This window comes from Blennius ocellaris (assembly GCF_963422515.1).
Source record: "Blennius ocellaris genome assembly, chromosome: 4".
NCBI classification, from domain to species: Eukaryota; Metazoa; Chordata; class Actinopteri; order Blenniiformes; family Blenniidae; genus Blennius; species Blennius ocellaris.
In genome coordinates this window covers 1,799,485-1,827,256 of record NC_137653.1, presented here as the reverse complement: position 1 = coordinate 1,827,256, position 27,772 = coordinate 1,799,485, and the positions used below count along the sequence as shown (strand labels likewise).

General features: G+C 46.9%; 1 protein-coding gene across 5 annotated transcripts in view; it reads right to left on the bottom strand.

The window, feature by feature from the left end:
* Positions 1-1,320: 1,320 nt before the first annotated feature.
* The window catches only part of kcnab2a (potassium voltage-gated channel subfamily A regulatory beta subunit 2a), a gene marked incomplete at its 5' end in the record, with an annotated part of 60,930 nt that continues 34,478 nt past the window's right edge, over positions 1,321-27,772 (bottom strand). For 3 of the 5 annotated variants that reach the window (XM_080494740.1, XM_080494737.1, XM_080494739.1), the window contains 13 exons: positions 1,321-1,594; positions 3,261-3,349; positions 6,350-6,470; positions 7,531-7,625; positions 8,955-9,075; positions 9,175-9,260; positions 11,464-11,550; positions 12,516-12,559; positions 12,739-12,783; positions 13,189-13,233; positions 18,525-18,604; positions 18,900-18,937; positions 19,980-20,023. In XM_080494740.1, coding sequence (XP_080350866.1) covers positions 1,505-1,594; positions 3,261-3,349; positions 6,350-6,470; positions 7,531-7,625; positions 8,955-9,075; positions 9,175-9,260; positions 11,464-11,550; positions 12,516-12,559; positions 12,739-12,783; positions 13,189-13,233; positions 18,525-18,604 — 903 coding nt within the window. In that variant the 3' untranslated portion in view covers positions 1,321-1,504. Of the gene's footprint in view, positions 1,595-3,260; positions 3,350-6,349; positions 6,471-7,530; positions 7,626-8,954; positions 9,076-9,174; positions 9,315-11,412; positions 11,551-12,515; positions 12,560-12,738; positions 12,784-13,188; positions 13,234-18,524; positions 18,605-18,899; positions 18,938-19,979; positions 20,024-27,772 lie in introns of all 5 variants that reach the window. The other 2 variants (XM_080494741.1, XM_080494738.1) reach the window with 2 other exon arrangements.

The following is a 27,772-nucleotide window of genomic DNA, read 5'->3' as shown; positions in this document are numbered from 1 at the left end:
TTCTTCGTGTTTCATTCCCGCCGCTAGCGGAGACTTGTTATCTACAGGTGTTAGTGAAGCCGAGGGTCCATGCTTGGGGGGGGGGGGGGGGGGGGGGTGGGGGTCGGGGGGGGGGGTTACATGCTTTCCACTTGTGCTTTGGTCACAGTGAGAGAGCACCGGGGGGATTGGGGGGGGGGGGGGGTTGAATAAACTCGTTCCAGGTGGGCCTGAAACGAAACCTTACCGCTTCCTAAAGCTCTTAGCTAGTGTCACCACTGGGGGGGGGGGTTAACTCTGGATAACGTCTGGACTGTATAGGTAGACGACAAGCTGGGCAGCACATGCTTCCAGGTGAGACACTGGGGTGGCGGCGTTTAGTGACGAGGACGATGACGAAGATCTTTGGCTCAACCCCCCCCTCCCACACCACCCCCCCCAAAAAAAAACAACAACCCCAGGGGGTTCATACCAACACAAATACAAAAACATGGCTAATGACGACCTCTTGACCTCTGAGACCACCTGCTGCGTTCCCTGAGCTGCTGCCGCTCTGCATGAAGCCAGGATGGGGGGGGGGCAGGAAGAGGGAGGGGGGGGGGGGCAGAGCGAGTGCAGTGTGACGCAAATAAGTCAAAAAAAAAAAAAAAAAGGAAGAAGAAGCTGGGACAGAAGTGTAAGTTTCCGGGAGCGGCTCCCCGGAGAACACAGTGAAGCGTTTTGATTGTGGTTCGTGCTTTTTTTTTTTTTTGGGGGGGGGGGGGGGGGGGGGGGGTCATCACAAGCACCCCCTCCTCTTCCTCGGGGCTGCCAGCGATGAAGGGGAATCTTTAGTGCAATGGCCCTCATCTCTAAAGTGCTGATGGTTGGAGCCCCTCCCCCGCAGTCACCCGGGGGTGGGGGGGTGAGGAGGGGTGAAGTTGGGGGGGGGGCTCATGTCACGGACAACACGAAGGAGGAAGCGCGAGGTGAAAGTACGGCGTCGTACCGACGGTTCTTGTGCAACAGCAGCTCTTGGATTCACACGGCACCGACTGATTCTTCCTCTTTGGGCAAAAAAACCCAACAAAACAAAAAAAAAAACAAACCTTCAAAATAAAAGGTAGGGAGAGATCTGGCTGCCAAGCAAGCGTGTGCTTATTATTTTTATAAAGGTATTTTTCTCTATGGTTTTAAAATACGTTCAGCTGAATTGAATGTGTAACTGTTTTTAAGTATGAGCGCATTTCCCTAATCCCTCTCTCTCTCTCTCTCTCTCCATCCATCCATCCATCCTTCTCCATGGAGGTGACTATCTCCACCCCCCGCCCCCACCCCGTCTCTTATCTTCTCGTCCCCGTCCCTCTGAGTAGCCCTGTGTGGCCAGACTCATGCGCCAGGGTCTCACTCAGTAAAAGCTCAAGCAAACAGAGGATCAGGCAAAGGTGGGGGGGGGGGGGGGGAGTTGGGGGATTGGGGGGGTTGGGGGGTGCCGGCGCCGTGGGCCGGGGCAGCCCTGCCGGGCGGGGCCTCGCCGCACCGCGCGTTAGGAGCGGTAGTCCTTTTTACTGTACGGCTTGTTCCCCAGGATGCTGTCCACCTCGTGTGTGATGGACGACGACAGCTTGGGAAGAACCTGCCAGGCGAGACGGCAAACGTCAGAACGGGCAGGAAACGGAAACCTCGTCTGGCTTTTTTTCATGATTTCAGCTTAAAAGTCAAATAAAATACGCATATATACAATAGCTAACGTGTGAAAACCGAATCGGCTCAGAGAGGTTACACAGCAACGTCATGAAGACGGCGTTTGAGTACAAGGAAAGACTGAGCATCATGTCATTTTCATTATGGGACAATAGGGGGTGCTGTCAAAATAAAGGTACCAAGTTGGATTGTTATTATGGTGACTGTCAAAATAAAAGTACCAAGTTGGATTGTTATTATGGTGACTGTCAAAATAAAAGTACCAAGTTGGATTTTTGTTATGGTGACTGTCAAAATAAAATTACCAAGTTGGATTGTTATTATGGTGACTGTCAAAATAAAAGTACCAAGTTGGATTGTTATTATGGTGACTGTCAAAATAAAAGTACCAAGTTGGATTTTTGTTATGGTGACTGTCACCATAAAAGCACCAAGTTGGATTGTTGTTATGGTGCCTGTCAAAATAAAAGTACCAAGTTGGATTTTTGTTATGTAACTGTCAAAATAAAAGTACCAAGTTGGATTGTTATTATGGTGACTGTCAAAATAAAAGTACCAAGTTGGATTTTTGTTATGGTGACTGTCAAAATAAAAGTACCAAGTTGGATTGTTATTATGGTGACTGTCAAAATAAAAGCACCAAGTTGGATTGTTGTTATGGTGCCTGTCAAAATAAAAGTACCAAGTTGGATTTTTGTTATGTAACTGTCAAAATAAAAGTACCAAGTTGGATTGTTGTTATGGTGACTGTCAAAATAAAAGTACCAAGTTGGATTGTTGTTATGGTGACTGTCAAAATAAAAGTACCAAGTTGGATTTTTGTTATGTAACTGTCAAAATAAAAGTACCAAGTTGGATTGTTATTACGGTGACTGTCAAAATAAAAGTACCATGTCCCAGGTGAGTATGTGACGGGGAGTCACGACACTCTGGAGGAAACGTTCTGATCGTCTCTACTGAGCATGTGCAGAACAGATAGTTGTTGTGGTGCACATGCGCAGTAGCAGTTGTTTTCCCGGTTTCCATGGAGACGGAGCGTTTTTCAAAAACTCTCTAAAGTGGCTGTTTTTTTTAATCCAGGCAGACAAGAAATAATCCCATGTGACTATAGATCCGGGCCGTGATGCTCATGGAGAGAACGAGCCTCAGTGTTTGACCAGGCTGTGGAGCCCCCGGTGGAGCGACGCCTCACACGGGGCACCGCCGCTATTTCAGGGCCTCTGATGTAAAATCCTGGCGAAGCTGCGGCGCCTCGGGAAATGTGAGCGTCGCATTTCAGAAGAGAAATATCAAACGTGCGGCGAGCACACGGAGGTGGAAGCGTCAGGACGAAGATGCTCTTTACGCACAACGTGAGGCATCACACACACACTGCGTCTTATTGTGTGTGTGTGTGTGGGGGCTCGTCTCCAAACCCCCCCGGCAGCCGATTTGCCGCTGACCTTATTAACAGTACAGTAGAGCAGCAGAGCGTGCGGCGGTGAGCGGCCCGGGAGGCCGGGCGCCATGGGGGGGGTCAGGTCACGTGTACACACACACACACACACACACACACACACACACGCACGCACACACACACTCACACACTGAGGCCTCACCTGTATCGCCCCGATGTTCTCCATCAGCTGGTCGGTGTTGGACGCCCCTAAAAGCACGGAGCTCACGCCCTCGTTCCGTAGACACCACGCTGCAGGAGACCAGCAGACCAATGACACACACACACACACACACACACTCACACACACCACTCTAAACACACACACACACACTCACTGATTCCGCCACAAACACACAATCTGAGTCTTATTTAAAGCGATAATCCCGCCGCCGCTACAGGATCCTGATGAAACGGAGCCACAGATGAGATACGACGTTACGACACACACACACACACACACACACACACACACACACACACACACACACACACACACACACACACACACACACACACACACACACACACACACACACACACACACACACACACACAGACACACACAGTAAACAAACAGTCCTGCGTTCACGTTCCAGCCGGAACCGCGCGGCGACCACGGCGGCCTGCCGTGCGGCGCCACGTCGGCTCCGGTTATCGCATCCAACGTCGGGTCACTCATGAATGAACATGCAGGCGAGCAGCTGCATCTTGATTTCCCGGGAATAATTCCTCTCTGCGCTCGTCTTAATCTGGAGAGGCGGCGCGGAGCTTCCTGCCGCGACGTTTCCTATTCCGCCAAAAGGGCGGGGAAAAAAACCGGCGACTTCAGACCTCAAGTCTGTTCTCTATTAAACCGGTGATGTCATCGAGACAATCTTAATCTGCAGGGTTTTTAATCCCCTCAGTTTAAACTTCACAGGGATTTTTTTTCCAGCAACACCTAAAGGGGGATTAGGATTAGCGCTGCATGTTCCACCAGGTGAGTTGCTGCTGAAGCACAAAGGATGTTAAGTGACATCGTATTTCAACTCCACTTTGTCGTCTGTTTATATTTACGCTTCATTCTGGCAGCGTTTTAATTTTCCTAAATGTGGATTGAGTGAGAGATTATCCTGTTATAGACCTTTCACGTTTCGCAGTTTCACCTTGAAACTGCATTTTTTTTTTAATAAAATTAAAGATGTATGAGAGATCTGTTGAAACCGACACAACTGACCTGAGATCAGATATTTTCTATTCATTTCTAGCAGGAAAAAAAAAACGACATTTGTGTGAAAACATGAAGCAGTTCAGGCGGTTGTTCTAGATTATTGATTGTCTGGAAGAAATGAGGTGAACAAATGATCGAAAATGCAGATTAATCGTCCTCCAATATGGAGGAAACCACGTTTTGTCCTGATTTGGTTCAAAGGGTCCGTTTCTGTGACGCAAACAACAACAAAAAAATCTAAAATCAAACTAAAACGACAATAAAAAGTGTCTAAAACTGTCGTGAACAAACCTGCTCCTGCAGCCGGAAGCAGATTTCATCCTCGACCAGAGGCGGCGCTCAAATCTGCCTTTCGCTTTTGTGGAAACCGTCCAGAGGTTTCCTGCTGCTCGGTTCCACGCCACGTCGTTTTCACTCGGTGGAGCTCATCAATCTCCGCGGCGCCCGGAGGATTTACGGTAACTGGGAGAGCTGAGGGTTTTTTTTTTTCCCACTAATGGGCCGTGAAACTTAATCTGCGACAGCGTTATTACCGGGCGGTGAGGGATCGGCGGCGAGGCGCAGGATTTACGCTCCCGATCGTCTGCTGAGGCTGAGCCTCGCTTCAACGCCACACCTTTTCTCCGTTCCCCACTTTTCTCTGTCGTTTATCGCTGCTGTGAGTCTCAGCAGCTCCCTCTAGTGGTGGCCGTGCATTAAAAAAGAAAAGATCTGTGACGGATTAGACGAATCTTAAATGGCGACAAAGTTTCTACGAATAAAAAGACGCAATGTATATTATCAGTAAACTGAAAAATCTCGTCTGTGATTGGTCCAATCATTAGGCTTTTCTTTGTTCATTATTTTCTTATTAATTATGGAAATAAGAGCAGAAATGTTCTATATTTCTCCCCTGGAAAGTTTTTCTCTTTCTAATTTTTCGTTTCTACTTCATAGATCTGCTCTGTTCATATATTCTGTTCATTCATAACTTTGCCAAGACGCATAAAGTCTGTGAAGAGACGACGCTCTCGTCTGCTGCAGTTTGGATTTTATAAACATGATAAACACTTTGAGATATTTTGATCAAATAAATGCCAAATCAGAAAAAAAGACCCAACGAGGACCGATGGTGTGTCTCTAATTCTAAACATGATCCACGAGATGATTTTTTTTATTGTGTTTAAACTTTGAAATAAACACATATTAGATGATATTTGGTTCAAATGTGCTTTGAATAACCGGCTGTCAAACTGCGTTATTTTTTTTAGAACAGATCAAGTATTTTAGACGTTTTTATTTAGTTTCGTCGCATCTTTTATTCCTGCTGAAGGAGAAAAGCCCGTCAATATTTTCCACGTCTGAATGTATCAGTGGATCTCCAGTTGGTGAACTACATCAGTGTTTTTCAACCTTTTTGAACCAAGACACACTTTTTTCTTTGGAAAACTCTGGAGGCACACCGCCACCCGAAAATGTTAGAATGTGAACCTCTGTAGCCTCTATTAACAATATAAAGTCTTTCTCATCAAAGTTTTATCAACAGGAATCCAGTAAATCCAGAAAGCAAGGACTTTTTTTTAATAGTGACTCCGTCAGTGTGAAACCTGGACCTGATGGATGAAGAGCTGAGATCCTGGTTTTCAAAAACTTCTCCATCACTGTCACTGACACAGTACTTTGATACAAGATGGTAGCAGGAGGTGGAGATGAACCACACTGACGTCTGTCACTTTACATTTCACCGGCAAAGTTCTGTGCTGCCCTCTAGTGGTGAAGAGTATTTATACAGGATTACTCTGCAACACACTGTCGCTGTGAGAGCAAATGATTTTTTAGAAAAAAAATGTGAAATTGGATAATTTCCCACGGCTCAGCTGACGATCTGGAGGAAACACCAGTGTGCCGCGGAGCAGTGGTTGAAAAATACTGAACTACAGGACTTGGACACACGCACACACACACACACACACACACACACAGGCAGGGCGGCGTGGACCTGGGCGGGGGGACGGACAGACAGACAGAAAGAGAGAGAGCGGCAGAGTGTATCTGCGTACCGATGGCGAGTTGGGGCAGAGTGCAGCCCAGCCGCTCCGCGATTGCCTGCAGCTCTTTCAACTTCGCCTGCTGACGCCGGCCCTCCTCGCTCAAGATCTTGTCCTTCAACCACTGGTAGCCCTGTCGAAAACACAGCGCACCTGCTCAAAAACACGGCCCTGCTCACGCCGCCGCCGCCGCCGCCGCCACCACCACCGGGCGGCGCCACCACCGGGCGGCTGGCGGGTCACCAGGGCCCGTTTTTAAACACGTGACTCTGTCTCCTGCTGCCTTTACGACTCCAACTCCCACACTTCACTGCAGTGAGTCAACATTATCCAGTTACAAGGGGGGGGGTGAGGGGGGGGGGGTTGGTCCAGCGGGGGTGGAGGGTGGAGGGGGGTTGGGGGGGTGTATCGAGGACGCCGTTAGTGACACTGAGCCAAAATACCACAAACATCCACAGGCGACACTGAACCAAACAGGAAGCAGCGCGAGCCACAGAACGCCACCAAGGTCACGTGACAACATGGAGACCAGTGGGGGTCTGATCACACACACACACGCACGCACGCACGCACGCACACGCACACACACACACACACACCAGAGTGTATGTTCACATAAGTAAAAATACGTCGTTTTTCCCGTCACCGACTCATAAACGGAGTTTCGGTTCAGACTCATTTGAGGATCATCAGTATCAAACATTAACTCATTAATCACCGATTCAAACAATCCGATTTGACCTGTGACCTCATTAATCAGTACCGTTCAAGTAAAATGATCTCTGTGTGTCTGATTCATCCACTGATTTAACCCTTTAGTTTCGCCTCCGTGTCGCCGAGTGACGGGAAGCAGCTTGTGAGCGTGTGACCTCGCCGTTATTGTTCTGTGTGTGCGTATGTGTGCGTGTGTGTGTGTGTGTGTGTGTGTGTGCTCATGTGCGTGCACTAAACTGCATTAAGCCGACACCAGCTGACAGACAGAGGAGGTGGAAACACGCGGGTGTGCAGCGGGAGGCGAGCACAGAGCTTTACACAACCTGAAAGAGACAAACACACCGGGTCAACACAGCAACCAGGAGGGGGGGGGGGGACGACGACACACACACACACACACTAAACACACACTACACACACACTACACACAAGTGTGGTCAGAGGGGTGGACGCGGGGAAGCACAAGCAGCTCCCTCTACCTTCAGCGACGCCCGGGAGTAGGGAGGAACCCTGCCGTCGTATTTCCCTGAGATGATCCCGCAGGCCAGAGGAGACCACGTCATGGCGCCCACACCTGAGAACAGAGAGGCGTCGCCGTGTGAACGCAGGCGGGGCGCAGACAGGAAGTCGCTCGCCGCCTCGTTTGGAACAACAACAACAACAACAACAAAACCCAGCATGGGAAACAGAAACGGTGAAATGAGGTCTGGCGGTCAGGATTCCTGGTGTGGGAACGCTCCTCTAACAACCCCCCCCCCGCCCCCCCGGGAGTAATAAAGTATTCCTGATTCTGAGAAACTAGCAGTCGCCTCAAAACTGTCAAGAGTTTATAAAAACACCCATAATGCAACGGCTATTTTCCCTCTCAGTATCTTTGCAGCAGAAGGTTCCATTAAAATCTTTACGTCCTTTACGTCGTCGTCCTTTCAGGGTTTTAGTGAAAATAAAAAGACATTTTCATCGCGTAGACTCAACAAAGAAAAACTTAAAGTTTACCGTGTTTTCAGGACAGTAAAGCCGCCACTTTTTCCGCCCGGCTTACAACAGGATGCGGCTAATTTATGGATTTTCACGGGTTAATGTGCTTCATGTCACCAGATTCTGCTTCCTCATGTAGATTCCTGCTGTTTTTAGCCTCTGCTTCTCCAAAACTTGCCTTAAAAGTGACATTTGTGCATCTTGGGGAGCTTCAGGTGCATCACGTTCAGGTGCATCACGTAAACTGGAGCGCTGGAAATTCTTCTTTCCTTCCTTTTTTGTTAAATTTTGCAAGTGCGGCCTACAATTCCGGTGCTCGATAGTGCAGTAAAATACGGCAAACTTAAAGTCCCAGTGAAATGAAAGTTCGACCTCCAAAACACTCTGGCTGTCGCTTCTAGGGACATTTTTTATGCTAACTGGCTAACTGCCTGCAAACGTCAATCAAATCAATCAACACGCCCTTTCAACTGCGTTTAAATCCTTGAATTGGATATTCCAGCACCTTGAAGTCGACTTCTCCTCTGCACGGTGACCACTCAATGTTTTTTTTTTAACCGTCAGCAGGTGGAAAACCGGTTCTTTGAGTCTCGAATAAAACCTTCCGCCACTTCCATTTCAACTCATCAGGCCTCAAAACGTTTTAAATATGTGGATTAGATTGGAGAAACACTAAATGGGACTTATCCATTTTTTTACAGCTTTACAGGAGAGAAATTGGTCCAAAATGAGTTTGCGTTGTCTTCCTCCGTTCCGGTTTCCATTTGTAAAGGAATCACTTACATTTTCTTCACAATGAAAACTTGACCACATTAATACGAAGTACGTAAAAACAATACGTTAAAAAGCTGCGGTACAGAAGTTAGTCCCCTAAACTAACGTGTGAATTCAGCGCGTGTGGAAGTGAAAACGCTTGACGGCCCACCGATCTTATGGAAGAGCTCCGGGAGTTGCACCTCCACCTTCTCCCTCTGGAACATGTGGTACTCCGCCTGCTCGCAGATGGGGGGGATCTGGTTGAACTGCCGTGCCACCGAGTACGCCTCCTGCAGGAACAACATGGCGGCGACACCATCAGGCGGCGCGTTTCCTCGAGGGAAAGGGGGGGGAGGGGGGCGGGATGACAAACAGGAAGTGAGTCTCACCATGATCTCCATCGGGCTCCAGCGGGACGTCCCCCAGTACATGGCCATGCCCTGGTTGATGACGTGGGTCATTGCTCGGACCGTTTCTGACGGGGAAAAAAAAAAATTCAAGCATTGGACGGGACCTCGCAAAAGACTGCCTGTCTATGAACGGTTAATAATATTTTTTTAAGTTAAATTTTTTTTTTGTGTAATGACTTTTATTTTGAAAAAACGGCATCAAAACCAGCTAATTAGCTAGTGATTTGTGCCCGCAGCGCCCCCATTAGGCTACCTACCAAGTTTCAGCTGAATCGGACAATGTTTGTTAGCATGGTAACGGGCATGCTAGGCCGCAAGCTAGCGGATCCACCTGAAAATCTCAGTGTGGTACTCCCCAGGTGCCCCCGATTTGGAATCTGGTCTTACTTCAATTCTGGTGTGAATGACACAGCACTTATGGAACAATAAAGTTTTTCAAAAACATCCACCAACATGAATTTGAGGGCCTTTTTTGGGCGAAAACATTACATTGAAAGGCAAATAGCGGACTTCCTGTTGGAGTTAGGTCAAAAGTTAGAGGGCGTGAGTTGTAGGTCTCGAGGAGACGAACAAATTTCGTATTCGCTGGATTTCTCTACGACATTCCTACGGACCGTGGCGGGAGATTTACTGTGTCTAGGTGGCGCTAGAGAGCCTTTTTTGGACTTTTTGGGGATTTTTTTTTAGGTTTTATTAAATTTTTCGCCAGTTTTGACGAGTGTGCTGATATTGGTGAGTTTCTGAGCGCGTTTAGGGGGTCAAATCTGAGGCGATTGACGGTGAAGACGAATTACAAAAGGGACCGTTGGCGAGGTCCCTAAAAAAAACCCAAACGAAAACACCAGGAAGTGAGGAAGAGAGTTCTGTACAGGTCCTCGCCCTCATGAAAGACGTATTTGTTCCCAGTCGCCGGCGCCGCTCACGAGGGAAGTGGAAAAGCCGATTATGTTGACGGCATTGAGCGATTCGTTCCGATGGGGACGACGTCGAGTCATAACCGGGAACGTTTGAACGACAGCGACGTGAGAAGGTACGCCGATCTGTCGTCTTTCATCCTCCACACACAGGACAGAGAAGGCGGCGAGATTAAATTCGACGTGACAGGTTCGCACCGCCGTAAGTCGTTAATCGCAGACAAAGCTTGCACGTTTTTTTTCCTTCCTTCAAGGTATGCGGAGATTCTCGTGATTGATATCACGTTCCTGTCGGCACAAATCATCGGCGAGGAATTTCATCAGGAGCCGTATCGGACATCGGCCGGACGTAATGTCCGTCCCTCCGATGGTCAAAAAGTGAGGAAAACGCTTCGATCTGGCGGCTCACGGGAAACACCTGACATGTTTGATAAAGATCTGAGAGCGGGAGGACGAGGACGCGCTGACGAACACGACTCCGTCCAGAGTTCCTTCTGAGGGTCACCTCCTCTTTACTGTGAAGACGTGTTCCTTAAAGTCCCGTCTTGGTCAGGGGTCGGCAACCTTTAACGCTCAAAGAGCCATTTGGTCCCGTTTCCCACTGAACACAACACCCAGAGAGCCGCACACATTTTATTTTGACAGTCCCACAGGAAGACCATGCCAGGACGACACGACACACAAAACCTTCTTCACTGCTGGTTGACGACTTACAACTAATAAACTAAACTACATGAACTGAGCAACAAAAACACAATTACTACCAACACTACAAACCTAACATAACCCCCAATAATTACATTTAAAACACCACAAACAGAAACTCCCATAATGCATTGCAGCTCTCAGCTCCTTTATCGCTACACATTATTAAAATGGAAGATAAATGTGTGAGATCTGGATTGTTAGAACCATGAGTGTGATGGTGTGTCTTTAATGTCCTGTAGTTGTCGTGTAATTCACTAGAATGTTCCGTCACTCTCAACAAGTCTGTAATGAACCTCCTGGAACTGTCGGCTTTTACTGTGAAAGGTACAGGAAGCTCCCAGTTGAGCTGCTGTCATGACCTGCAGCCGCAATTCTACGTTCTTCATGCCATTATTGTTGCGTAGTGACGTTACATCGCTGCGTCGTTCACGACCCTACATTTTACCCTACTCTTTGTAGCGGGACTGTGCTCTGGGTGGCCTTGCCTCCTTACGTCCTCCTTACTGTATCCCCGGTTCCTTCACATTGAGGTCGTCATAGAGACGGCGGGCAGCCTTTTTGTTTTAGGCGCAGGACGACAAGCCGCCGAGAAAACGCCGCGCCGGAGGGAAAGCAGGTGTTTGTACAGAGGGCGAGAGCGCCTTACCTTCCATGGGCGTGTTCGGGTCGGGCCTGTTGGCGAAAACCACGTCCACGTAGTCCAACTGCAGTCGCTCTAAAGAGGCTTTTAGACCTGGAAAACAAACAAAGTTACACCGAGGGAAGAGACGAAAAACTGTTCCAACGGGCTTCGATGTACTTATGAAGGACTTTTTCCACAAAGTGTGTAACACGAGTTCATCTCAGTCTTTAACATTTCCACTCTTTTTTAAGAAAGATGAGTTGTAAAATACTGGTGGCGTTTAAAACCCGTCACGTTTTAAAAGCTTTGTCGTAACGTCAGTATCAAGCATCAAGTGGCACTTTTGGTTTCCTCAGGCGAATTCTATTAAATCAGAATATGTGGTTCATACCATCCGCGGCCACTAGATGACACTGTGTGACAGCAGAATGTTGCTACGGCGCCGCAGATAAACCTCCTTTACTGCTGCATTTAACTGAGAAAAAAACTACTAAAGAAGCTACTTTAACTGAGAAATTGTATAAAAGAAGGGATGTTTAAAATGTACGCTGTAATGCAGGAACCCTACCGATGATTTTCGGATAAAAACTAGATTACAGATAAGCGAAAAAGAGAATCTTAGTCCACGGAAATGTGACTTATCGTGCAAATATATTGGCTTGTTTATTTTACTTTCCTTATGTTTATTTTATAAAAAAAAAATAATGCAGCTTTGATTCCCTTTCACCCCATGTGGTTAATTATGAAGCATCTCGTTGCCGCGGTCAGTTCAATACAACTCCGCCGCCTTACAGCTGCACAATAATAAACTTTATAACAGAAGTGGAACCTGATTTTAACTGTATTTAAATAGTCCATTACATCTCTGACAGTATTGTGACTTTCTGTAATTGGTTCAAACAAAAAAAAAAAAAAAGTTTCCCTGCGACTCCAATAACCCGGAGAGGCAGAGAGTCAATTAACAAAATGCAGCTTTGATGTCCTTCGACCCGGAGCAGCCAATTAAAAAAGCACATTTATTGTTTGCGCCGTCGACTTTTAATCCAGTTGCGCACGTGGCTGCAGCTGCAGCTCACCTTCTATAATGTGTTTTCGGGATAAACCTCTTTCGGTCTCCGCTCTGCAGAAGGAAAGAAAAGAAAAGAAAAGAAAAAAACAAACAAGAAATATGACCTCATATCACCATTATGAGCAGAAACAGGAGCTGACAGCCGATCCCATTAAAAGGAGCGTCGGCGTCAAACAAGTGGAGCCGGAAATAACAGGGGGGGTCAGTTTTTTTTCGAGCTGCAGACTTACTTTCCACCCCAGAAGATCTTGGTGGTGATCACCAGACTAGAACGTCTGCAGACGGAAAGTGAAAGCACATCTGTTAGCGAGCAGGTGAAGAGCGGCGGCGGGGGGGGGGGGGGGGGGGGGGTGAGTGGGGGGGTCAAACTGGGTCATGGAGGTGAATGGCCTGTAAGTTTATAACCCCGGCTTATAAAAAAAACACAGCCAAACTGGTGCTGGTCGCGTCGCCGGCAAAGCAGAAGACAAGACACTAGAAGACCATCCATTATTCAGCGTCTTTGAGGAGGGACACAGGAGTGTGTGTGTGTGTGTGTGTGTGTGTGTCATTAATCTTTCATCCCCCCCCCACCTCACTGTTCCAGCTCACAAAAAAACACAACCAGTGCGATGGCGCCGGATAAGACGGGCCGCGGCAGGAAATTAAAAGCCCCCCAACTGAATGAAAGTGCGTCGTACCTCCATCCTTTCTTCTTGATGATGTTCCCCAGCACCACCTCCGCCCTGCCGAGGGAGAGAGAGAGAGAGAGAGAGAGAGAGAGAGAGAGAGAGAGAGAGAGAGAGAGAGAGAGAGAGAGAGAGAGAGAGAGAGAGAGAGAGAGAGAGAGAGAGAGAGAGAGAGAGAGAGAGAGAGAGGCTTGATGAAACCACGGCGGCGGCGAAGCGATAAGAGTGTTTACAGTTGCAGGACTGGGGTTTTTTTTTTTTTTTTTTTTTTAATTAAAGCGGCAGTAAGCGGACTGTATAACGCGCAAGGAAGCGTTTACCGCCACTCGCACCTGTTTGGGTTTGACGTGACCGACGTTAGGCCCGGGGGCTCATCAGCGCAAGACGCATTCAAGACTAGCGCCGCTCAATTAATCGGGTTTTAAATCCTGATTACGATTTTGGGCTCCAGAAGATCCCAAAATTCTCATAATGGAGGAAAAACAATGATGCGGTGCGTTTCCGGTGCAGCCTCCACCGTTGGACAGGAAGTGACGACACGTTTAACCTGAACGCTACTTAGCGCTAAGTTGCTATTTAGCGCCAAGTTGCTACTTTGAAATTTCCTAAAAAAGTTACTAACTCGCCATTGTTATACTTAATCTAAACTAACTATATTGATGATGATAATAACGCCGTGTTCCACCAGCGGTTTAGGTTACGTGTCGTTTTATAGCTTAGCCATGCTAACGGCGGCTACTAGCATTACTTAGCTTTAAGTACTTAGCTTAGCTGCCTCATTACTGTAGCTCATATTAGTGTGTAGAGTTATTTATTACTTGTTTTCAAAGATTGAGTGCAATACAACTGTTTATTTTTTACCACTACATTACAAGATATTTTTATATATTTAACAGAAGAGTTCTTTTTAAACATGTTCAATAAATGCTGTTCCAAATTCAAAGACATAATCGTGTAAATGACTGTGATTTCAATATTGCCCCAAATAATCGTGATTATGATTTTTCTCCATAATCGATCAGCCCGAATTCAGACACGAAAAAAAAAAAAAAAAAAAAAAAAGAGAGACAACTTTTGGCTCCAAATCCTCCATAAATGCAGACAGCTGCAATTTTTAACTAGTATTTTAGGAACTGGATTTACTACTTAAGTGTAAAGCAGACCAGAGTAACATGACGTGTAACATTTACTATAGGTGCCGACAATATATGTTGAATCAGCAGATATTTCAAGAGCATCTCACTTGACCTTTGACCCCAAGAGGCTGTGAAAAAATCAGAAATTGAACAAAACCAAACTGCAGTTCGGCTCCAAACTTCAGGTTCAGACGAGTTCCTGGTGAAGAACTGACAGAGCAGGACGTCTCCACCTCCCAGCCCCATTTCTTTCTATTAAAGCATTATGTTTACCCCCCCCCCCCCCCCGAGGTTGAACAGTCGTGTATTTTACACCGACAGAATCTCACCCGTTTCAGAAAAGGTCATTCATGCTCTCATATCTTCCAGAGTCGATTCATAAAGCTGAACAGGCGACATCAGTTTAAACTTAACCCTCTGGGGCCGACGGACGCAGCGGTGCGTCCTCGTCACATGACCGTTTGAAAAGGCAGCAGCGTCACAGCGCAGCGTCGTCTGGTCCAGTGTTTCAATCCGTGTCGAAAGTGCAGATATAAAACTACAAGCTGGTTTTTAAATGATATGAGGAAAAATATGTGTGACCTTTTGTAAAGTATTACAAAAACGCCTGAGGCAGTGCTTCTATTTCACTGTAAATATCTGTTTAATAAACTGTTTTTTCAGTCCTGTTTTGACACATTTTAGTTAATTATAGTTTAGATTTACTTTACAAGTAAACAAAATGATTCGTTAACCATGTCTGTGTCTTTTATAGTCAATAAATGTATGTTTTTAACACCCGAATTTGTAATTTTATGGTGTTTTTAGATCCACTGTGTTAATACAGTATGCCAAAGTGATGAAAATACTTCAGAAATGCATTTATGAGGTTGTCCTGAACAAAATGACACCAAAAAAGGCGCAAGGTTTAAGGATTTTATATCTGAGATATGAAGGAAAAATCAATTGTAGTGAAAAACGGGTTAAGGATCTTGTTTAGGTTTTTCTCCTCCTGTTGAATTCGTTTTGCTAATCCAAGACAAACAATCAAATATTTAGTGGCCTCCTCCTCCTCCTTTATCCCGTTGATTCTGGCAGCAGCTCCAGAGACAGTCGGGGGGGGGGGGGGTAGTGGATAATTGCATTGAACCACCATAAGGTGCACGGCGCCTCCAGCAGGTTGACTTTTCCCCATACGTTCATTAATTAAGTCTTTATTCCAGCGGCGAGTCGACGCCGTCTAAAAGAGCAATTCTAATAAAAACCACGTTACGTTGCGGCTTTATGACAACTCTGGGATTTCTCAGTAATTATGACACTGATTTTTACATTTTTTTCTTCTCTGGAAAACTAAATAAACAACTGTCGGCTGTTAACACAATGTGGATCATCGGAACAGTCGGCGCTTAAATGCTCGTATGTGTTTGGAGGTTTTGTTCTGAGGCCGTTCGTGGACCTTGTCCATTTCTTCCTCGACCCCCCCCAAACATGGAGGCTTTTCTACGAAACCGTGCGTTAATCCTGCAGCTGCTCCGGATGAGAAATGAGGACAACCGCTGCGACCTACTGCTCCTTTCTCCTCTTCTGTCGTTTGGATTTTTTCAAACGGAATGTAAAAAAAAAAAAACTCCACTGTTCTGGAGGAGGATTAAAAAAAAAAAAAGAAAAAAAAGGGGACTTGGTGCTGTTAATCAGAGATACTGTCTGCACAGGATAATCCTGTAGATTATTTCAAAGCACCCAAGTTACTACAAAGCCAGATTAATCCAGACGGAATGTAAACTACGTGTCACGACATGCAGTAAGGCGGCGGCGGCGGCGGCACGCCGGGTTCAGACGCCCTCGCTGCCTCTGACATGTAAATTTAGACCTGGAATCTGACGCTTCAAAAAAAAAAAAAGCACGGTGGAGCGATGTCGATGAAAGAGACGGCGAAAGATCTCGTGGTTCGCGGGGACAAAAGTCATTAATCCTGCCGCTCACGGGTTCTTTCCTCGCGTCTTCCTGGAAAAACAAATTTGCCCGGAAATCTGCGAAGGTGACGAGTCGCTTGTGGAGATCGGCGGAGCCAATTCTCCGGATGGATGCTTTCAAATCGTCGTTGGGGAGGGACGGAGGGACGGAGGGGAGATAATTACCGGTGCCAGTCAAGTTCGCTTCGTATATTAATTTGACAAAAGCTGCTCCTCCACTGAAGCCATTTAAGCCACGTTCCATTTACACTGTCACTTCTTCACTTCTCACATTAATTCAACCCCTTTTTGTCGTCTGCGACATTTCTAATCACGTTTTCGTCGTTTTCCCCCCCCTCCCCCTAGACTGGAAGAAAAATGTGCATTTAAAAAGCAGCGCTCAGCGACAGAGGAACCCCAGCAGTGAAGAGGAATGTGAAAAGTGATTAGTGGCGTATCGAAGCACAAACACTTCCAGCTGTAATTACACACAACGGCCCGAAAAGCCTCTCCCACGTTTCACTGAAACTTTCTGAGAACTCGGCGGAGCACTGTGTATACCGCGGCGTGAAATACTGCAAAACGAGCCTCACGACTCGCCGGATCTATTTCCACAAAACTATTAGTGGGATTTCAAATGTGCTGCATTGTGCTGCAGGTCCAATAAAGCTGATTGGTGGAGTTGATGGATGAGGCTGCAGGGTCACTGCACCAGCAATTAGGTGCTTGATTAAAGCGGGTTTAGGCAACGTTTTGTTAATTCAGACGACTTTAATGAGTTGAAGTGTCGGCAAAAAAAAAGGCCCTTAACCCTGGATCGCTCACGAGACGCTGGAACAGGAACGGTTTAAATGCAGAGAGCAAACTTTCAAATCAAGGATTCTTCATAACGTTTGCGTGTCGTCTTCTTAGTAAAAAGTACTTTTCATTGAACCTGTCAAAGCTTGACATTTGTGTGTTTTTCTACCATATTTCACCTAAAAGTTGCCACGTTGTCGCTTTAAACTGGAGCTCTATTAAAAATTAAGAGTTTACTTAAAGCCCTACTGAAATGAAAATTCCACCTCCAAAACACTCTGGCTGTCGCTTCAAGGATCCTTTTCATGCTAACTGGCTGAAGGGTACAATGTTAAAACACGACAATCTGTGAGAAAATAGCCGATAAACGGCACTATTTCCTCTGCTGGGCGGAGCTTCTGACAATAATAGAGTGACATCACGAGTTGTGCACACGCCCAAGTTGTGTTTACATTATGGAGGATCAGAGTTTTGACCACGAAGAGGCTGAATTGAACCATATTTCATCATCATCGTCGTTTCAAACCCAGTGATTGATGAAGAAGACCCAGAAGGTGGTTCTGCCATCGGTGACCCCGTCTGGAACATGTTTGAGGAAGCAGAAGACGCTTCGTCCTCCATTCGTCCTCGTCTCCTCGCCTCAGCAGCCGCCACTTTTCACCTTTGAGGCTTTGAGGCTCCTGACTTTTGGCAGATCGACCGGCTTCCTGGATCCAACACGTCCAAGAGCTTTTCTGACTGAATCACCGAAGATGAGTCCAGGTGTTACTTGATCGTCTACTAGCCACCCGAGCTAGCGGTTCCCGCTAGCCGCTAGCCGTGCGAGCTAGCGGTTCCCGTCGCCCGTGCTCCTTTCCTCCTCTCTCTGGTCTCTTCCAGGCTCAATCTTTCATCAAGGCTCATAAAACGCCGACTAGAACTTCAAAACACTGTAAAAACTCGGATATTTAAGAGGAAACAAGCCGATATAAACACAACAGATCGAGATCTGCACAACTCGTGACGTCACGTCCACGAAAAAGGATTCAAAATTCAGATGGGGCAGATTAAAAATTCAAATAACTTTGTTATGCGACAACAGTGGTGGGGCAGAGTCGGAGGAACCTTACAAGTAGAACCCCAACTATCGTTTTTTGCAAAGTAGCGCGTTACATTTCACTGGGACTTAAAGAGGCTAAAGTTGGGGTTCGGGTTTCAACACCTCGTCTGGTCGACACGTCAACCAAACGACACAGATCAAAACGTCGTTGCACGGCGGTCGTGTTGGAAGTCCGGCCGAAGCGACGGGGGGGGGGGGCGCCGACTTCCTCCCTCGTACCTACAGACTTTGCGACGCTGCGTCTCCGCGGGGGGGGGGGCTAAGACGGACGCCTCGGCGTCAACAGTCGGCTAATCTCTACTCGCCGTCATAACGAATCCCCACGTCAGCGGCGCGGTTGATGTTCGGCGGGTGAAGCGACCCGCGGCGCGGGGATAAACTCACTTCCCAGCGGCGTAGACCTCCGCTGTGTCAAACAGATTGATGCCGTTTTCATAGGCCAGAGTCATCAGCTGCTCCGCCATCTGTTGGTAAAGCAGGGGAGGAGGGGGGGGAGGAGAGAGGGGGGGGGGGGGTTGTTGGGGGTGAGACCACTGACGTTAGGCTCTAAGACTTTTCAATTATTAAAACTGCCTTCAAAAGGACTGGGGCGACGCCGCGGTGGCTTTAACCTTTATTCCCTGGCTGCTGACTCGCTCTCGCTCTGACTACAGGTAAAAATAGGCTCGTTGAGCAACTTTGGGTCTGGGGGGGTCACGCGGAGGGTTTCCATTCCTCGGCTCTGACTGATGGAAGACGGCAAAATGCATCTGCTCTCACCTCATCCGTTATCTGTCCACCGAACGTCACCCACGTGCCTGCAGAGGACGACAGCAAGGCGCAGTTAAAACACACACACACACACAAAAAAGGAGAATTTTGTGTTCTGCAATCAGAGTTTAGTGAAATACGAAATGCGAACGACAGTGTGGGTGAAAGCCGATGATCCGTTGAGTTTCTCTCTGTTAAAAGCACCGAGAAATGAAGGTGTTGTACGAATAAAGTTGAGTTGAAAATGAAACGGCAGCTCTGCAGAAACTCTGAATAACAAGCTCAGTTCAACTTTACTAACTTCTGTTTTTACTTTCCACATAAAGCGCAAATCTAAGCCACTTGACATTAACAAGGTGCCGTGATTCTGTCATTCTTGATCAAATTTAATCCAAGAATATATATATATATATTACATTTTAACGGTGGGTACATTTTTACATTTTATGAAATAATCACCAATCACCAAACTGCCCGAATGAGTAAATGAAAGATATAATCCAACATGGGGAGTAAATAAAGATATTTTTCCTCTGTTATTATAGATTTTCCTTCTCGGACCAGTAAAATTATGTCATTTTAACCTTCAAATTTACAATTTCAAGTTTTTCTTTCGCATGAAAATGGCGATTTCTGCTGAAAATTGCAACGATCTCAACGTGAAGCCAATTTCAAACGGAAGCTTCTGGTACAAAATGCAGTGAAACGTCTATAAAACCTCTCCTATCGCTGTTGCATTCTGGGTGTTTTACACTACGTGTGAGGAGTTTTGATGGCAGCTAAGCAAGTCGGGCCTCCTGAAGGTTTGACGCTCGTGACATCCTGCACGTCAGCTGAGCTCCACTAATAGAGGAGGTCGGTGAGTTTGTTCAGGCAGGAAGAGGCGGGATTACACGTCAGTTAAGCCGTCGGTGGTAAAGTTAAGTAAGACAGACCCAGGAACCCTGCGCGAGCGTTTTAGCGCGGCGCTGCCTCCAGATCTCGTCTCCACACTTCCTCCCTGTTCTTAGAGGAAGGAGGCGACATGTTCCCCTCTCAAATCTGTTAATGCAAACTCCCCCGACTTCTCACGTCCTCTGGTGATCTTACCTAATCCCAGGCAGGACACCCGCAGGCCCGACTTCCCGAGGTTTCTGTCAAAACGACAAGAGAGAGAGGAAGACGTTAGCGTCGCCGGTGGCGTTTATCCGTCGCGTTCGGCGAAGGACCGATCGGGAAGTAAATCGCGTGATGAATCTCAAGGATTGTGACGGCGGCACGCGAGCCGACGATCAGGAGACGCGTGTTCGAGAATCCCAGACAGGAAGTGGGTCTTAAAAGCATGACATCCAGCACGCCGGGATCCTTCCGACTGAAATCCCCCTCCGGCTCCTGAGCCAATCACAGTCCAGACAGACTCATCACGGCTTCGCTCGGGTGGGGGGGGGGGCCCTTTGATTTTTGTGTGTGAAGCTTTTTTTTTTTTTTTTACAAAGTTCCGGGACGCCCGCGGTTCCTCGCCGGAACGCCACATTGTTGGTAGCGCGAGAAGTGACTCATCCCTTTGAAATCGTCTCTGATCTGTCCAAAAAAAAAAAAAAACCTCAAGCTCCTTCGGATCCGAGGAGCGATTCGGCGTACGGCGCCATGTGTGGTGCTCGTGGTCAAGCTGCATCACGAGAGGAGCTGGCGGTGTAAAAAAAAAAAAAAAAAAAAAAAAAAAAACACACATAAGAGGAGATGATGTAACGCGTGCAGGAGTCAAAGTGAGCATGTGGGAGGAGATCTAATATATTTTATAAGACCAGCTGTATGGAACAGGACGGGAGAGACAAGAGGTGTGTGCATGCATGCAGATGTGTGTGTGTGTGTGTGTGTGTGTGTGTGTGGGTGTTTTGTGAAGCTATGATAAGATTGGTGAATCGCCACAGTGACTAACAAAACACTTCCTGAACAGAAAGTCCAGAAACGCAGGCTGAAGCCTTTCAAATGTCCAAAGTGGACTCGGTGTGGAGACGCAAAAAAATCAAAGTGTGACTCGGTATTTCAGCCGTTTACGTCCTATTATATAATCCAGTTAAATCCTCCCGACATACCGGACAACAACAACATGAATGCTTGTTTACGTTACGTCGGAAAAGTATTTGAGTGAGACGCGTCCGTTCATTGAAAAGAGACACAGTGACTGAGGCTGTACATTTAAATCGGTAAACCTTGGTTAATGTTGATGACGTGATGCAGCCGCCGCAAATCAAAGGAGGTTCCAGAGAGGAGCTTTAAGTTGAAGTGGATTCCTGATCCGCTGAGCTCGTCTGGGCCTTTCAAAATAACAGTTTGAAGGTACAGTGGAGTCTGGCAGGGGATTTAAAAAGATCCCAAGATGATCTGGAATATTTTGTGTGTGTGTGTGTGTGTGTGTGTGTGTGTGTGTGTGTGTGTGTGTGTGTGTGTGGGGGGGGGTAACCTGGAAATGTGACAGAATCCGATTTTCTTTTCTCGGGACCGAATGTCTCGGCAGACTTCGCCAACGGAACAGACGAGCAGATTCAAACAAAAGTCTCCGGAAAACAGAGAAGTTTGATCCAAGATTGAGCAAAGAGACAGTTTGGACAGTCAGACGAGACTAAAGACAGTCTGACGAGACTAAAGACAGTCAGACGAGACTAAAGACAGTCGAGACAAAGACTAAAGACAGTCAGACTGAGATTAAAGACAGTCGAGACTGAGACTAAAGACAGTCAGACAAGACTAAAGACAGTCAGACTGAGATTAAAGACAGTCGAGACTGAGACTAAAGACAGTCAGACAAGACTAAAGACAGTCAGACGGGACTAAAGACAGTCAGACGGGACTAAAGACAGTCAGACGGAGACTAAAGACAGTCAGACGAGACTAAAGACAGTCTGACGAGACTAAAGACAGTCAGACGAGACTAAAGACAGTCGAGACAAAGACTAAAGACAGTCAGACTGAGATTAAAGACAGTCGAGACGGAGTCTAAAGACAGTCAGACGGAGACTAAAGACAGTCAGACGAGACTAAAGACAGTCTGACGAGACCAAAGACAGTCGAGACGGAGTCTAAAGACAGTCAGACGAGACTAAAGACAGTCAGACGGAGACTAAAGACAGTCTGACGAGACCAAAGACAGTCGAGACGGAGTCTAAAGACAGTCAGACGAGACTAAAGACAGACAGTCGAGACAAAGACTAAAGACTGTCAAGACAAAGACTAAAGACAGTCAGATGAGACTAAAGGCAGTCAGATGGAGACTAAAGACAGTCAGATGGAGACTAAAGACAGTCGAGACAAAGACTAAAGACAGTCAGACTGAGATTAAAGACAGTCGAGACTGAGACTAAAGACAGTCAGACAAGATTAAAGACAGTCAGATGAAGTCTAAAGACAGTTGAGACGGAGACTCAAGACAGTTGAGACGGAGACTAGACAGTCAGACAAAGACTAAAGACAGTCAGACGGAGACTAAAGACAGTCAGATGGAGATTAAAGACAATCAGACATTTGTTTGTTTTTTTATTGTTTGTTTTATTTTCTTGTTTGTCTGTTTTATTTATCTACGTTCCTTCAGTACCTGCGTCCCAAATGAAGTGTCTCACTGAAGGGAGGGACGAGACAAACGGACAATCGTGGACGTTAATGAAGGACGCAGACGTTAAACTGGGCTCATTGGACATTATCTTTACTTTATTTTCTCCTGATACGTGTATTGGACTGAATGACTCTGTTAATTAATCCGTCCACACCTTCTTTTTTGTTTCCCTTCGGTTGAAAAAAAAAAAAAGCAAAAACACTAATAAAAAGATTAAAAAATATATCAAATGGAGGTGATGAGAGAGTCAATGTGGCTGCTGCCATGAAAAACCACTGTCAATACCGCCGAAGGTAAAGACCTCCGCCGCACCACGACGGACCCAAACAACCGTTTGCACATTCCCAATGTTGTCGACCCACATTTGTTCATTTCTCAGCCTTTCCCCCCGAACAAAACCAGAAAAAAAACCCCACTCAATCCTTGCTCTGCCTTGCTTGTTTCCTGAAGCCAGCACGTAATACCGTTGACATTCTCGCACGTTCCTGCACCAAGAACATCAAAACCACGAAGCCCACGATCTGAGAGTCTTAAGACCGTCAAGCAAAGAACCATGGCGAGGCGGTGAGGAACCTTCACAATTCACTCTAATCCTGTTGAAACGTCATTCAGATTCAGAACAGCCACTAAAAAAAAACACCTTACCAGCGTTTCGAAGGTGAAGGACTGACGGATAATAACCCAGAAGCGTCGGCACGAAAGTGCTTCTGCTTAAAAAAAGACGTTGGCTTCTGACGGCAGTGGAGTCGTTCGCTTTATTCACCGATGTTCTAGTTGACTATTTAGTTTTTTTTTTCACCCGCAGACGTGCCGAAGGACGTCGTCTTTACAGAAAAACTGTTTCAAAAGAAGGTCAAATGTGCCACGCTTCTGAAAAGCCAACGGTTTTCTTTTTCGCTGCGTTAAAAAGCTCTATGCGACTCGTGCAGGGTTCGATACCGAAAAACATGTTCAGAGTTAATTTTCCGTCTTTTGTCCAATTCAATTCTCTGAAAAAGCCTCATTTGAAAAGACATATTAAAAAAATTAAATTTCTCCAGTCGTTGTGGTCCGTACACTTTGAATCCCCGAGACTGTGTAGGGACGACGTGTCCTTACATTGGACGTGTCCTCCGGCGGCTCGCTGGAGCCGATCAGACATTAACTGCCTCTTAATTGCATGAGTGAAATTCCCTTCAGGCGCCGCCATCGCAGCTTACTGACCGGAATCGTCAGCATGGATGCTGGAGTACGTTTAATGACGGACCGAGATGTGTTTTTGTCCAGTAAAACAAAATATCTCCTTTATTTCAGACTTTTCACGGCTGAAAAAACTGTTAAAAACTGTCGTTTGTATTTTAAAAAAAAACCCTCCCGAGTGTAAATTCAGCAGAGCCCCTTTTCAAGGATTGCTCTATCTGCACTCAAGTTAAACGCCTTATGTGCTTAAACAAATCTGTGTTATTTAATATTTACGGTTATTTTATTTTTTTCTTCTTTCAACCGGGGAAAACATTAAAGGCAATATCTTAGTGACAGCGACAGCCTGGCGAACAGCCTGGAGACACTTGCAGGAGAGAGGAGGAGATAAGAGTTCACTGCTTGTCATATTAAAAAAAAAAAAAAAATTCTGAAATGAGATGCATATTAAACCTGTACGCTTCTACAGCTGCACCACTTTCATCAGCTTGTGTGGAAAAAGCTTAATAAGGATCAAGGTGGAAGGTGCAACTGCTGCAAAAAAAAAAATGCTGCACATGTGGTACCGGAACATTCAAACACTTCCACGGTCCTAAAAATAAGCAGCGGGACATCAGAGCCCGGCGCCGCGCCCTTGCCATTGTTCCCGTTGCGAAGACGTCGCTTTGTCAGCGCGTTGTTCTCGTCAATATTTCACCCGGCCGCCCTTGAGCGCGAGCGTCGTTTGCCAACGACCGGGTTCAGGTTCCCGAGTCCTGAATAATGGAGGAGACGGACGGCGTGCGGGACAGTGACACCGGGGGACAGAGGACCCCCCCCCCCCCCAAGCCCACCACCCCCCACAGACACAACCCTGCTAGTCCCTCCGGTCCAACGCCGGTTCTGTCGGTCTGTTCGAGGCCCGTCGCCGGCTCACAGGGTTTGTTTTCCATGGTAGGTAAACTTTAAGCCAAGAGACGCCCGGGTGTCCCCCCCGGTGTCCCCCCTGGTGTCCCCCCCGGTATTCTGAGCCCTCCAGAGTCTCAAGACATTTATTATTGATGATTTAATTAGTTGATCGGCAGCATGACAACCGTTCTGAAGGGACGACGACAACGTTCGGGATAAACTCTGGATACAAGCCTTGTATGTCACGATAAATATTGAAAGAACGTGTTGGGGGGGGTTCTGGTGTCTCTGTGTCTTGATAATCACGCATCTGACTGACCTTAATAGGAAACATCTCCAGAACCGTCGTGGTTGTTGGACAGGTTCATGTTCTTCAGAGGGTTGTACCTCATTCAGAAGGTTTCAGGTTCAAACCCCCCCCCATACGTCGAAATGTCCTTCAGCAAGACACTGAGCCCTAAACGTCTCCCAATGTGACCGACGGGATGAAGTGCAGGGTGGAAAAGCAGAATGCAAGTTTTTGCGTTGAGCGCACTTCATTGATAAACGCTTATTTTTTTGCCCGTCGCTGTGTTTGTGGACAAGAACCGCTAACGTCCCGTCAGTCAAGACGTCAACGTGTCGCCGTCTGACAGAGTCTCCAGGTTCTGACGTGACGCCGCATGAAGCCCTCAGTCGTGAGCAGTGAAACCGTTAAGTCCTGTAAGCTGAGAGCCCCAACCCCCCTCCACCCCCCCCCCCCCCCCCACAGGTCAGGCTGGTTGCAGAACATCCTTCCCGCCGCCGACAGGAAGCGCGACCCGGCCGTCTGCCCGCCGGTAATTGGGCTTTTGTCCGAGTGTCTCAGGTGGTCACGCCCGCTCATTTGTGCCTCCGCCAACAAAAGCAAACGCCGACTTCCTGTCGGAGATAAGGCGGCGACTTCGGACGCGGCGTTGGTCACACAACCGATCAGCATCCGAGTACCACGGGAAGAGAAACGGCACGACAGAGGTTCACCACAGTGAGAATCTTCACTCTGCTCTGCTGAAATCAGAAGATAGTTTGTGATAAAGCCGGAGGCGACACAGTGGCGTAGTGGACAGGAGTACTGCAGCTTCATCCCACAGTTCAAAAACGCTTTTGTTATGTTAATATCCGCCTCTAAATCTGCCATAGAGACTGTAGTGGTTCGCAATCTCACCCCACAGAGAGAATATCTCTGGTCAGAGTCCACGTCAGAGACATTTCCACCAGGAGTTTGTAATTAAATATTCTGTCACAACACAGTACGTTGAAAAGTACAGATAATGTGAATTTTACAGCCAAACCACAGTGCAATATTCTGCATTCTCACCTCAAAACAAGAATAACTATGTGTTTGCGATGTACTAGAGTTTGGAAAGACGAATGAATAATAAACTGTCATCAGCATACAACCAGTACTTTCTGACAATATTCTTTTTAATATGAGGTAACTGAAATGATGAAAACAACGGATGGTGAACATTTTCATTCCAGAATCTAAATCTGATGATTATTTAAAAAAAGAAAAAAAAAAAGGGGGGGGGGGCAGAAGCAGAAAAGAGAGATGATCTGAGTCGCCTGCTGAGCCCTTGAAGTCCTAATTCCTACAAAGCATGAAACATTCATGACGTCAGCTGTACTGTAAGTGTGCAGCTGAGAGGGAATGTGATCAGTGCAGGTCTTCATCAATTATTCCCCGATTGGAGCTTTGAAATGAAGCCGGAGTCGGACGGACGGGGAAACAAGGTCACGGAGCTGCAGACGGGAACGTGTTGAGAGAAATGTTCACCGAGCAGAACTATTAATACAGTCTGAGCCGGGGCTTCAACTTCACAGAAACACACACACACACACACACACACCAGGCGACATTCAGGTTAATGCACCAGCTGCTCGCCGCAGAGCGACGCTGGACCATTTAAGGGCGGCGGGCGACCGAGACGCCGGCGGCGAAGCAGGAATTAGACGGCTCCGAACACGTTTGCGCTGCGATCAACTGTGGTTAAAAGAGCGAGTCGCCCTGAAAATGAACCTTTCCTGTCACACCGCAGACATGAAGCCTGAATCACGGAGCTCTTTGTCTTTTATTTTGACAGAGAAGAAGAAAAGACGCAGTGATCAAATAAGGACCTTTGTGTTGAGAACAAAAGTGAAGGTCTGAACGTACGAGATTAAACAGCGAAATCTTACACGTCAAAAACAATATGCATCAAGAAGCCATAAAAACCTTTAAAATACACTAAATAATCAGAATTATTGAGCTTTGCTGTTGTTTCATCAGATATTGGATCCTCAACTTTCTATAGCAATAATGAAACATTCATCACGTGTAAATAGTTTAGAGGTTCGATGAGGAAAACATGTCTTAGTCAGCTGTATATCTATTACTATTACCTTGTGTGAGAAACCCTGACGTTGACCAAACACCCGCTGCAGATTCAGTTTCAGGGGAAGTGATGAACAGTTTAAAAAAAAAAGAAAACCCCACGTTAAAGTTGACCTTCCTGCCGCAGTGAGCTCCACCGTTTAATGAAGGTCGACGTCTGAAAGCCCGGTCGTGAAGAATTTGCTCTACTTGATTGATCGTGAACTAAAGTCAACACTGCCGGGAGTTATAGACCGATGAGGCGTCTTCTGGTCCTGCACCTTCAGAGGCGGCGGTTCCAGAGAATAAATGGCCAGTCGAGCCACCCAGCGCTTATTCAGCCCATTTTTATACCTCGTCTTTTTATTTTCTCGGGCTTTTTCTAAACCCCTCTGTCCTCCCGTACCCAGCATCCGGTTCCTAACACCTAAACCAAACCACCTCCATCTCCAGCCTTTAAACTGATCCCATGACCACAGTCGCTTTGAGTGTCGTTCAACCAATTAGACGAGTTGTTTGTTTTTTTTAATGATCATTTTATCACGACAGCTGACAACCGTCTCCGACATAGCGGCATTAGCGTCCCAGTGGATAACATATCACGGGTGTGGAAATATTTATCCCGGTGCAATGCGGCAAAGCCAGAAGCAATCCGAGCAATGTGACTGGACGGCGAAGCGAACGCCCCGCGTGGGACACCAGTCTGGGCTGAGAGGGTTTCTGTGGTCCACGGAGCAGGATCCTTTTATATGGAACCCAGAACTCAGTGTGGACGTCACGAGTTCTAAAAGGGGCTTCTGAAGCTTTGTGGATCGGCAGTTTGCCAGGAACCTGGCTCACCTGAACCAGGAACCT